Genomic DNA, 13541 nt, shown 5'->3' on the forward strand with positions numbered 1-13541 from the left:
TGTATTAGTTTCAGATGTACATCATAGTAGTTAGATAATCATGCACTTTATGGAGTGGTCCCCCTGATGTTTAAAGTACCCACCTGGCACCATGCATACATAGTTATCACCATATTCTTGACCACATTGCCTATGGTATAATCTATATCTCTGTGACTATTTTGTAACTACAAGTTTGTACTTCTCAATCTTTTCACCTGTTTCAGCCAGTTCCCCAACTTCTCTCCTCTCTGACAACCATAAGGCTGTACTCTGTGTTTATGACTTTGTTTCTATTTTGTTTGTTTATTTTTCTTTATATTCCACATATAAATAAAATTTTATAGTATTTGTCTTTCTCTGCCTTATTTCACTTAACATAATACCTTCTAGGCCCATCCTTGCTATTATAAAAGGTAAGACTTCATTTTTTTTATGTCTGAGTAGTATTTAATTGTGTAAATGTACCACAGCTTAATGTATCCACTCATCTACTGATGAGCACTTGGGTTGTTTCTTTATGTTGGCTATTGTAAATAATGCTGCAATGAACATAGGGGTATTTCTATCTTTAGAATTAGTGTTTTGGGTTTCTTTGGATGTATTGCCAGAAGTGAAATCACTGGGTTATAAGGCAATTCAATTTTAGTTTTTGAGGAATTCCACACTGTTTTCCATAGTGGTTGGAAATCTACACCAATCTACATTCCCACCAACAGTGCATTAGGGTTCCTTTTTCTCCATCTCTTCATCAACACTTATTTTTTGTTGATGTATTGATGATAGTCATTCTGACAGGTGTGAAGTGATAGCTCATTGTGGTTTTGATTTGTGTTTCTCTGGTAATTGGTGATGTTGAGCAACTTTGCATATGTCTATTGGCCATCTGTATGTCCCCTTAGGAGAAATAGCTATTCAGGTGTTCTGCCCACATTTTAATTGGGCTATTTTTCTGGTGTTAAATTTTTTGAGTTTTTTTTTTGTAAAGTTTGGGTATTAATCCCTTACCAAACATTTTATTGTCAAATATATTTTCACATTCAGTAGGTTGCTTTTCGTTTTGTTGATGGTTTCCTTTGCTGTACAAAAACTTTTCAGTTTGATGTAGCTCCATTTACATATTTTTAAAATTTCTTTTGCCCAAGGAGATATATCATAAAAATGTAGTTAAGAAAAGATTTTACTGCCTGTGCTTTCTTCAAGGAGGTTTAGGGTTAAAACCAATCCTACATGGTAAATTAATACTTGACCATGGAGGCAAGAACATACAATAAGGTAAGGAAAATCTATTCAATAAGTGGCATTGGAAAAATTGGACAGATACATGCAAAAAATGAAATTAGACTACCTACTTACACCATAAACAAGAATAAACTCAAAAATTAAAGACTTCAATGTGAGAGTCAAAACTATCATCATTATTTTTGTGCTTTAATGCCATTATTAAACAAAATAAGTACTTAAACACAAATACTATGATACTATGATACTATGATACTATGATACTATGACATTTGGTCTGATAATTATGCAGTTAAGGACCAGGGAGCGTATATGTGGATATGCTGGATAAACTGATAATTCCCATAAAGCAAAACCAGAATAAAGGGGCCTACTGTACCACATTTTCTTTATCAATTCATCTGTCAATGAACATTTACATTGTTTTCATATCTTGGCTATTATAAACAATGCTGTAATGAATGTAGGAATACATATATCTCTTCAAGATCCCAATTTCAATTATTTTGAATATATATACAATCTTTGGATTGTTAGATCTTAAAGTAATTTTTTAAAAAATTTTAAAAAGATATTATTAATTTATTTTTAGAGGGGAAGGGAGAGAGAAAGAAAGGGACAGAAAAATCAATGTGTGGTTGCCTCTGGCATACACCCTACTGGCACGTGCCCTAACTGGGAATTCAACCAGCAACCCTTTGGTTCGCAGACCAGCACTCAGTCCACTGAGCCACACCAGCCAGGGGGGTAATTTTTTAATTTTTATTTTTTTGAGAATAGCCTCATTTTTATAGCAGCTTTGCCATTCTGCATTCCAACTAACCACATATAATTGTTCTAAGCTTTCCACATTCTCACTACTTGTTGTCTTTTGCTATACATTTTATAATAGCCATCCCAACAGGTGTTAATGGTTATACTAATGTGTTAGGTATATCTCATGGTTTTGATTTTTATCTGATGATTAGTGTTGACATCTTTTTATGTACCTCTTGGCCATTTGTATGTCATCTTTGGAGAAGTGTCTAATCAAGACCTTTATCCATTTTTAATTGGGTTATTTGGGAGGGTGCTATGAAGTTGTAGGTATTTTTATATGTTTTGGGTATTAATCCCTCATGCTATATATGATTCCCTCTCTCTCACAAATAGGGCTGGGGAAACTGGATATACACAAAAATCAACTAAAAATGAATTAAATATTTAATCATCAGATGTTGAGCTATAAAACTTCTTAAAAAACATAGGGGGAAATCTGGATATGATACTAAAAGCACAACCAAGAAAGAAAAATTAGACAAGTAGAACTATAGTGTACTAAAATGTTTCTGAAAAGCAAAGAAAACAATCAAGAGTGAAAAGGTAACCTACAGAATGGAAGAAATATTTGCACACCATGTGTGGTGATTTACAATTTGCCTATAAATGTAGTGGCTTTTTCCATAAGCCAGTTCTGTGTCAGGAACTTGGGCACATTTCTTCAGCTTTCTCAAAGTTTCTATGAGTTCTCCAGTATTCTGTTTCAACTAATGAGAGTGGATTCTGTGAACACTTAATGCTGCTACTCTGAGTAGCTACTTTATGCACAACAGTTAACTAGACTTTGTAGAAATATTAGTTAGGATTTTTTTATGTGCATTTATTTGAAGGCTCTGAGGTATCTTACAGAATGATGGAATGTTAGATAAAGAACAAGGTCTGCAAAGAGGAATAATAGGAAAGTTCTGAGTGTTCAAAGAGTAAAAATTTAAGGCAGCAACACTTGGATAAATTATCTCTAACCTTCATCTGTATTTACTACATTCTGCTGAAGATTCATTTCCAGGGTATAGAATCCAACTGTCTTAACTTAAATCTTATGTCCCTTCCTTGAAAAGTGGAGAGAAAGAAACCTTTATTTCTTTCCTTACAAGTCTTCACCTATTGGGATAGTGGTAATTGGTAATTCCTCAAAGCGAAATAAGTATGCTTTGTTGTAAGCACAACAAAACTGAAAGCAAGAAGGATAACAAACCAAAACCAAAGTCCACTATTGATCAAAGATGAGTCAGACTTTTTATCTGTTCTTGGGAAACTTACAATTTTAGTAGAAAAGATTAGACTCCAAATCTTCATTGGATTTAGAGTCCACCCTTAATCAGTATAGCCTTATCTTAAATTACCTAATTGTATTTTCAGAGACCCTATTTCCAAATAAGGTTTCATTCTGAGTTCTTCACGGACATGAATATAGGGATTAACACTATTCAAGTTATTACAATTTCTCAAAATGTAAAATGAGTTTAGACTTTTACCTCATGTGAAAATCAGCTCTGGATGATTTTGCAAATAAGCAAATAATGCAAATATATGTATTATTTTATATAATTTAAAATAATCTTGTGATAGAAATATGCTGGAGTGGGGGGAGTAAATGCAGACAACTGATTGAACACCAATAAAATTATTAAAAATAAAATAAAATAAAATTGTCAAACTTAAAAAAAGTAAGAAAATAAAGAATACTTATGCAAGACTCTATAAGTCAGACTGGCATTCAGAAAGAAGACCCTCCCATCTTCCTGGAAGATGGCTCTCCCACCTTCCTGGAGGAAAGACCTGAAGGAGGCCCTGCTAAGGGCCTATAATTCATCCCAGTTGAGCCTTTTCACTCAACACCTCTCTTAAATGAGTTTTTTCTTCTTAGGCAAAGAGGAAGTCAAGCATAACCAAAAAAGAGAAAACAACAACAACAGGAAATTAGTACTGCAATACCTAGGCCTTAACAGCCTTAATATTCATTATGGTGTGACATAAGTCATCTATGAGTGTCTGAATTCCTGGGTAAAAAAAAAGAGAAAGGGAAAATGACTTTGAGAAAAAATTTCTGACACTTAATTCTTCATTAAAAGTCTCATTTCTGGAGCAATTTAATACATATTTCATCATATACAAAAGATATGAAACTTAAAAAAGGAATATGCACATGATAAGCAAGTTTGGATCTGATACTGGCATATCTTAACTCAGATATGAGACAAAGATCTATTTAAATTGGCTTTCTCAAATATAAACACAATTTGCTGTTATTGTGTTCAGAGGCTATGTATCTGAAAACTTCCTTTTATTTAGGCATTGTACTGCAAAATAAAAAATATTTTCTCTGTATTACTTTATTGGTGAAATTAGTTTGGGGGCTACAGAGAAATTAAGCAAACCTAGAGATTGATTCTTTGTAAGCTTAGAGATTCCACCATGCTTAGAAAAATTAAGCTGTTTTCCACTGATTTATGTAAAGAGTAATTAACAAATTAATACATTTGAAGATAAGAAAAAGCAGGAAGCACTAATGTATTTTTGTTGTTTGAAAATTACTGAAAGTAATGGCACAGCTAATCTACTATAAATTTCTTTTAATTAAATAGTGGTTGGAATTTTTTTTCCCAGTTCAATCTATTTTATGCTATTCTTGCATGTATTTCATGTTTACATGCTTGGGGAAGTGTTCTGATATTGCCTCTATTTTCTGCATAACATTATATTTATTAATTACAGAGTAGTTACTCTGTGAGTTAGAATGTTTTAGTAAGACCTGTTGCTTTAAAATGAAAAGATATTTCCAATGTTATTATTTATTTCAAATGCTAGCAATTAGTGTAATAACTGGTCAGATATGTTTAGAGTGATAAAATCTCATCATTGTGAGACAAGTCATGAAATACCAATAAACCTAAGCAGCATAATTTGGGACACTGTTTATATTGAGAAGTGACACTATTTATTAATTTATTATAACTTGCATGAATATACTCATGACTAGAGTATAAATACAAGTAGCACAATACTCAATCCATATGGTAATAAAATAAAAGTGTTGCTTAACAACTTTGCTGTCAAGTGTATCAAAAGACAAACATGATGAAATAAATCTTACTGCACATTGTGCATTTCTCTTCCTGGAATATTGTGAGAACTGAACAAATGAGGTGGTATAGCTTCAGAAATTTAGAACTTTACAATTGCCATGATATGTAACCATAGATAAACATTGCTTTTCCCTATGGAATACTGAAGCTTAGTCAGTTGTGGCCCTAGTAGGGAGAGAGCTCAGTCTCTGATTAAATTGGAGTTTTCATGATTCACAATGACTGCAAACAACTTTGGATGGTTTCATTCCCACTTAGACTTCCAGACCTGTCCCAGAACTGACCCAGCTTCCCCAGTGACACTCATCCTTCCTAGATAAGACTAATAGCCTACACAGAACTACACTGAAAGAGCAGACTCCTGAACTCTCCTCAGTTTTACTTCCCTTGATTTTTTTATCACACCAGGTTCCTGAAGCTATTAACTTTATGACCCACAGTGTTTTGTAGAGCACTCCCTTCAGACCCTACACTGTCTTGCCAAATGCCATAAAGTGTTTTGTTTTGTTTTGTTTTGTTTGTTTTGTTTTGTTTTTCCATAAAGATAGCTAAATCATTCTTCCTGGATGATAGTGATTTGAGCTAGAAATGGTAGGGTGGTCATGCATAGAGTTACTAAATGGGCACCTGGAACATTAGTGAGAACATTTCTGATTAAATGTATCTACCATAAAATGCCTTCAGCTTTTACCTGGGCCAATAATATTTGTTTCATAACAGCAAATGATATTCCTGCACATGTTGCTAGGTTTGTCCTCAATGGCTCTCCTCATTCTTCTTACTACAGAAGGGAATAACTTTCTCCAGAAATTAGTCAGTTTTCCTCATTAATGTGAGGGTGAACAGCAGGTATAGAAACAACCGAAAAAGGAGAAAGCTGTTTTCTCTCCTAATTTCTCCTTCAACATTTAAATATGAATTATAGCAAACTCTAGGCTTCTGTTCTGGAAGATTTATCATTCTAAGCAAAGGAAAATCTTCTCTTCCTCCCTGTTTAAGCAAACAAAGAATTCTAAACTATTATTTCATTTATTGAGTATTTTGTATTACGTTATTTTAATATGTAAGTAATTACACATAAACATCTAATATTTCATTGGTTATTTCTTGTATTACCTTTTATGCCCTTGAACATTTTTTTACATTTTATATCTATTTCTCTCTCTCTCTTGTCCTCTGTGTGACAAAACTTTTTCTTTTTGCCTTTTTGCTAATTTATTTTTACAATTTTTGTTTTAAATTTTCATCAACTCTTTCCTATTCTCTGATGGACCCTTTTTCTTTGCAGTCTGTTCTTTTTTTTTTTAAGATTTTATTTATTTAGTTTTAGAGAGGGAAGGGGGAGAAAGAGAGAGAGAGAGAAACATCAATGTGCGGTTGCTGGGGACCGTGGCCTGCAACCCAAGCATGTGCCCTGACTGGGAATTGAACCTGAGACACTTTGGTTCACAGCCCGTAGTCAACCCACTGAGCTATGCCAGCCAGGTGCAGTCTCTTCTTATTATATGGATACTGTATTATCCACAATCTCTGTAAGATAGTAAACTTTAAAAACACTATATTTTCTTTCCTAAACTTCATTTTTGAGTTTCTGTTGTTTTTACTTGTCCATCTCTTTCTTTCCTTTTTATTCTGCTAATTGTTCTCAAATAATTTCTAAAACATTGCTTTGCCTTCATGCAACTGAATGATGGCATGTATGACAATCTATGTAACTGTCATAGAGTTTCTCTGTGCTCTTATGATCACAAACGCATTAAATGAGACTACATATGCTCATATGTAGCTCATGCTTTTCCCTGAAAAAAGAAAAAAGAAATGGCTGCCAGTTCTGGGTGTACAAGAAAGGTGTGCAGACCTACAGAATTCATCTGAGGGCATTTGGATGTGTTCTCAACTAGCTATTGCTAATATGAGAAAGACTTGATTTAAGATGGCAGCTCCAACACTAGCCTCTTTTGTAGGTCATCTGATGTCTTCAGAAAGCAGTAGCTTCCAAAAGTGACAGTTTCACCTCAGACTATACAAGATGTTTTGTTGGGATAATGGAAGAAAATATAAGCATACTACTGCAGAAAATCACATTGATTAATATTTTCCCAGTAAAATGCCTCTTGCTTTTCAGTATCCAATCTTCAGAGAACATTTATATATGTCAATACAACTTTTTAGTTAATATTTTATAGAAAAATATATGACATTCTGAATACTCAATACACTGTAAACCAAATGATGGAAATTATCCTGAGATACATTTAAATATAATTGGTAATATCTCAGAATCACATATGGATGTTTTTAAAGACCTTACAAGTATCAACAAAAAGGATGTGTATATACGCTGAAGCTCAGAGTACATGTTATGTACTCACAGCAACTATTTGTTAGTAACTATATTTTGTAGATATAAAGAAGTGATATGCCTTGCATATTACATTTAAGTATTTATTATATATAGTTAGGTTACCATGTTTTAGTTACATTTTAGGAAATTGGGAGTTTTGAGTTGGCACAGTATAATGAAGATATGTTCACAATTAATATTTTTACATGGAATATCAGATTTTTCAGAGATGTGTTCTAATTTACACTGAATGAAGCAAGTATTAGAATTTCTATTTGGACTTCTTTTTTTATTCTTTTTAAGGATTTCTGCTCTTTTTCTTACAATGCCAGGCTTGGGTACTGCAGGCTTGGGTGAAAAAATAACTGAATCCAAGAACAACAGCATACACAGCCCATCCTGAAAATGGCACAGAAATGACATCAAGACTCTGATCACAAAGATAGGAACCTCTTAAGGGGGCCCCAGGTTCCTGAGGAACATGTGCTTTTCCAAGAAGCATAACACAAAGGGACTGAAGATGATGAAGGCCAAAAACGCCAAGTCCATGAGCACACATGTTGAGGCTATCAAGGTCCTTGTAAAGCATAAGGTCAAGCCCAAGGTCCCTCAAGGCTGCAATCACAATGTCAGTGGACTCATCTATACTGCTCACCTCAGGTTTGGGAAATGTGTCCGTGCCCACATCACCAAGGGTCTCTTGCTCTGTCAGCCAAAGGTCAAGGCCAAGGCTCAAAGCAAGCCCCAGGCTGCAGATGCAGATGCAGATGTGGGTACAGCTCCGGCTACATACAGCTCAGCCCAAGTCCCCATGAAGTCTTCATAGTAGACACCTCTGATTGCTGATGTGAGTACACAAGAACTGGTGTGATCCCTGAGCTGCTCTCTGAATGGAGCTGGTGTCCTCCTGTGGTATTTTTACAAATAAACCTGAGGCAGGATCTGTTTAAAAAAAAAAGAATTTCTATTTGATGTTTTATAATGCATAGCACACAAATATGTAATTCAAAAATAAATAATATACCTGTGACCTAGGCTGAGAAAATGCTTTTTTCTAAAAATAGTGTGATAGAAATGGATATAATAAGATTTCACTCATATGTGAAATCTAAAGGACAAAATAAACAAACAAATAAAATAGAAACAGACTCAGATATGTAGAACAGATTCATGGTTGCGAAAAAGAAGGGGAATGGGTGAAAAAAAGGGGAGGGATTAAGAAATACAAACTGGTAGTTACAAAATAATCATGCGGATATAAAGTACAGCATAGGGAATATAATCAATATTTTAATAACTATGTATGGTAGCAGGTGAGTACTGGAAATATCAGGGGGAACACTTTGTAAAATATGTAACAACTTTGCTACATACCTGAAACTAATACAAAATAATATTGAATGTAACTGTAATTCAAAAATTAAACAGAAAAAAAGAAATGGGTGGTAGACTACTATACTAGAGGGAATCTTTCTAATTCCAACCTGGAGACCAACAGAGCTGTCATAGAAGCAGGCTTAGAGATGAATGTGGGCAATATGGGATGTTGTTCACATTCAGTAGTTAAGTCTTTAGTCCATTATACTATTTTCTGACCCTTTTCCCAGTGCTGTTCTCCTTTTTGCCCACTTTGGGAAACTCTGTTGTGAAAAATTCTTTTTGCTTTCTCTACCCTTGTCTCTCTATGGTTCTCTCTGTTCTGAATTATCCATCATTATTACTCTTCCCAGATACCTCTTTTTATTTAGCTGCTATATCCATGCCACTCTCCCATGTCAACTCTAGTATGTTTATAAGTTTATTATCTCCTGGAAAACTTTAGTCTCATTTAATGTGTTTGTGAGATAGAGGAGAGGTAATCATGTGGCTTGATTACCCTCTTCAAGGCAGATATCTTGACTTCAGAGACTTCAACAGGACATGGACATAACCTGCTTCAGAGACCCTGAACCCAATGGGCCAACAGACATACACACACCCAAAGGGCCAGAAAAACCCCAACCCATTACGTTCCCTTTCTAATTTGGAAGCATTATTAAAGTTATGTTCGTCAAAAGGTTTCAAGTTGAGGCAAAATTTCTACTCTGATGGTAGGCTGCCTATCATCAGGAGTATTTCTTATTCAAATAAAAAAAATAAGTTATTCCACTGCCAAGAACAGTACATTTGTGGTAATGGTGGTGATATGTATGCAAGTTCTATACATATTAAATTCAACCTGAAGATTTCACTCCACCACTCAAGGAATCATCTTGTGAAACTAGAGAAAGGACTGGTAATTCCAAAATGGAGCAGGTAGATTCAATTCTGATGCAGTAAAAAAACAATTGGGAACCATGACTTTGTTTTTCTTCCCCCATCAGGATGCTTGATGAAATAGAAGGTGTCCATTTTCAAATTAAAATCTTTGACTCAAAGCCAGCTCCTCTAGTTTAATCTCCACCCCAGTGTTTATTTGTGTAAATACAGCCTGATGACCTGATTCATTTCTGATTTGTTCTATTTAACCAACTGCATAATCATACTATAAGAATATAGCCTTGATGGATTAAAAATTGAGTGGAGAAAGGTACGGGAGGGTGTTGCAGCTAATTTCAATGTAAGATGGGCAATTAAGTTAAGTATGATTGGGTCAGTAAAACCCCATAGAAAATACAGATAACTTATAGTTTCAAGATGGGGAAAACTAAGGACAAAATCTCTTTCCTTGTGACTGCATTCTCAAAAATAATTTGACAAATGTGACAGGGTCCAAAAATTATGGGGATAAAAATGTCTAACCTTTAGCCTAATATCTATTTATAATCTAATTAGAATAAAATAATGCAATAAAATATTCCAGAATGAAAAAATGCACTAGAGAATAAAAATCAGGGAAGTTTGGAACCAGATACTAACAAGACCACAGTAGGGATACCACCCAGTTGTAGGAACCTTGTTAAAGCAAAGGAAGTTAAAAGAAATAAGAGAGAATAACTTTGAGCTACAATGTAAGCCAAATAAAAGGGGACCCGTCCACATAAAAATGTTAAATATAAAAATCACAATCCTTTTTAATGAATAACATCACATGAAGGTATGGTAGACCTGAAAAGGCAGAAAATACGGACTGTGTGGCTAATGGAACATGTTTCAAACCATAGTTTTGGATTAATCATGGTCCTAGAGCATTACTTGTACACTGAAATGTCTCCCTACATGAGATACAATGACTGTGGAAGTGGATTAAATAGAACAATGAAAATTGAAAGCAGGATATCTGGAATAGTGCTGGGGACAGATTTTAGTTTCGAGGACAAAGCCAACAGTTAAACAAGGCTGCTTCTATCTTTGACATGTAACAGGAATATATTCTAACAAAAAATTGTGGGTCAACATGAAAGGTCCATTCTTGCTAATTAACAGGAAAAGAAATAGCATCCAGGAGGTGATTTTGAGATGTTTAGCATATGCTTTATAGCATGTCCATTCAGTCCCATGGGGCCTAATGAGCCACAGGTGTGATTGGGCTAGTTTAAGGCCAATGTAAGTGCCTGGAAAGGGTCCAAGGACAGTAATGGGAGAAAGTAAGAGTACAATGGGTCTGACTGCACTGAGACTGGTGGGTTAGGCTATTCTACAAAACAATACAATCAATACATGAAAGAATACTTTTACAATGACTCATATTAAATCATCATGTTGTGCACCTTATGTAGTTTACAATTTAATTTGTTAATAATATCTCAATGAAGCTGGGGGAAAAAACCCCACAAAGGAATCGTCAATTATTCAGTTCATCAGGGCTTGGGATATGCTGAAATGTTTTCTATACGTGTGACAAACTCCAGAATCCATCTGGTCCAATGCTTAAGCCATGTAAACTTTGAGAACAGCCCTGACAGTAACCGCTATCTTCCTATCTTGAAGAATAAAATTGTACACCAAGTGGAGGGCTTCCGACTCATTGTTAGGCCTTGAGCAAATTCATCTGGTTCAGCAGGTCCAACCTGAACCTGGTGCAGCCATCTCTGACCACATCACCTACAACCCACCACATCACTTACAATCATACTCTTAGACCCACCTTTTTCTAATGAAAAAACTCAAGAAAAAGAAGCATCACTGTATATTCATACCAATGCTTCTACTTCTTGTGTCAACAACGTAAGAAAGTTTTTCCAATACTAGTCTGTAGTTAGGGATCACAAGGTCTATAAGTACATCATCCTTTAAGTGCAGAAATTTTGCTAGAGATGCAAGATTTTTCTGGGGCATTTCCAAGAGCACCTTGACTAGATGTGGGCTCCTCATGAGATGGTAGCCAGACTAAGGGGTACACTGGTCATGTTTAATTGAACCATTATTAGATTTATAAAAAACAGCTGCACTGTTTAGTCTGAATGTATTTGAAATCCATGGCCTATTTTGCATTAGTATAAATCTTTAAGAAATCTGTTCTAATTGAAACATCAGTGAATGTCAGGCTGAAATTTGATAAAAAGTATTTACTTGGGCAGTGCTGAGTCAAAAGTCACATCTTCTTACTTTTTCCACTGGGAAGGGAACTGATGTTAATGCTTTCAGGACAAGAATAGCATCAACTCGATTATCACATCTCACACACTGATTCTTCAGAGCTTTTAACAAAGAACAGAATATTAGTCCCCACTACCCAAGGATGATATTAACCTCCACCCCTGCAAGAGTGAGGACACCACTAAAGTCAGCTTCTCCCGCTGGATGGGCCAGCTGCCAACTGTGAATGGGAACTTGGTTAGAGTAAAAGATTCTTTGTCAGGAAGTGTGGAAATTGTGACATTAGGGACTAGCCTGAGCTAGAGGATAAAGCTTCAATGAAATTTGCAAGTTCATTTTGGTTTATATACCTGTTGGAGCTGAGACATTAAATACAGAAGGCTTTTTTAATCTAGGTATTTTAAACACTACTTGATACCATGGACTAGTGTCACTCAACAGAGAACACTTCAAGGACAGAGCTATCTCTGAACCAGAATAAGACCCCAGGAAGGCTGATTCATCTCAGAGCATTTGGGACGGGGTTATTTTCTTTTGTTTCAACATTCACTTTTGACAGAACTGGCTTTTCTCTTTGCCTCTGCTGGAGAGCTAATAACTTCCTTCACATTCACTTTACTCCAGTCCCCCCACATAGGCAGGTGTACTTGATTCAATATGCAGGTATACTGTGTGCTTATTTACATTTATTTTTGTCAGTAATTTGCTATCAAGATATAAAGAGAAACACCCTAAGTAATCAAACACAGAAATGGGTCAGGAAGGTTAACTTGACAAAAAAAAACAACATGGAAGAAATAACCATAGAGCATAGGCTGTAATTCAATATTAGAGCAAGTCAATGGCAACACAAAAATAAGATTATAGTCCAACCCTCTCCTATCTCAGGCAATGCTATTTGTTCCTGAGATTTCTAAAGATGAGTTTAATTTCTGCATATATCTGAGAGTTCTACAACTGTGGCCAATATTGAAAATAAATAATTCAATTCAGCTTGCCTATATTAGCTGTGAAATTCACTTTGCTGGTGAGATAGAATTTACTTAAGGCCATGTAGGTCAATAGCTTTAGAGACAAAATTCCAAAGATGAAGGCCCTTCATAGAAAATGCTCAGTCTTCAGACTTATGTAGTTCTAAATCAGAGGGCTTAGCACCTCCAAGCCCTCCAGCTGTTGTGAGGGCAAACTTAGGAAATAAGTGGTCATTGGATATAGCCTAAATCCCCTCTCTGCTATCTGTCCTCATCCCCTGAGACAGAATACTGTTGAGGTGTGCTACCTTGATTCCCCATGAAAGCAAAGAGGCAACTCATGAGGATGGAATCCTGGAGGGAACAAAGGAAGGTATGAATGTGTGTGAGCTCATATTTGTCATGATGAAAAGTAGGTACTCTTCAAAGGTCTGCTGTGTGACAGGGGGCTCATTACTGAGAGCCGAGCTTAGCTGCCCACACAAAGGCAAGTGGGGAAGAAGGGGCTCAGTGAAGTTAGAATACAGACAATATGGAACAAGAAATCATTGAATTTTAAAATCTGCAGGCTACTAGCAAATC

The 13541-nt window shown here is 35.4% G+C and overlaps 1 protein-coding gene across 1 annotated transcript; it reads left to right on the forward strand.

The window, feature by feature from the left end:
* Window positions 1–7951: 7951 nt before the first annotated feature.
* LOC123824319 (60S ribosomal protein L29-like) lies at window positions 7952–8296 on the forward strand. Its single transcript, XM_045847450.1, has one exon. It carries the CDS (start codon window positions 7952–7954, stop codon window positions 8294–8296), a length of 345 nt encoding a protein of 114 aa, XP_045703406.1.
* Window positions 8297–13541: the final 5245 nt, after the last annotated feature.

Source organism: Phyllostomus hastatus, unplaced genomic scaffold (assembly GCF_019186645.2).
Source record: "Phyllostomus hastatus isolate PE091 unplaced genomic scaffold, TTU_PhHast_1.1 phas_contig_118, whole genome shotgun sequence".
NCBI lineage: Eukaryota > Metazoa > Chordata > Mammalia > Chiroptera > Phyllostomidae > Phyllostomus > Phyllostomus hastatus.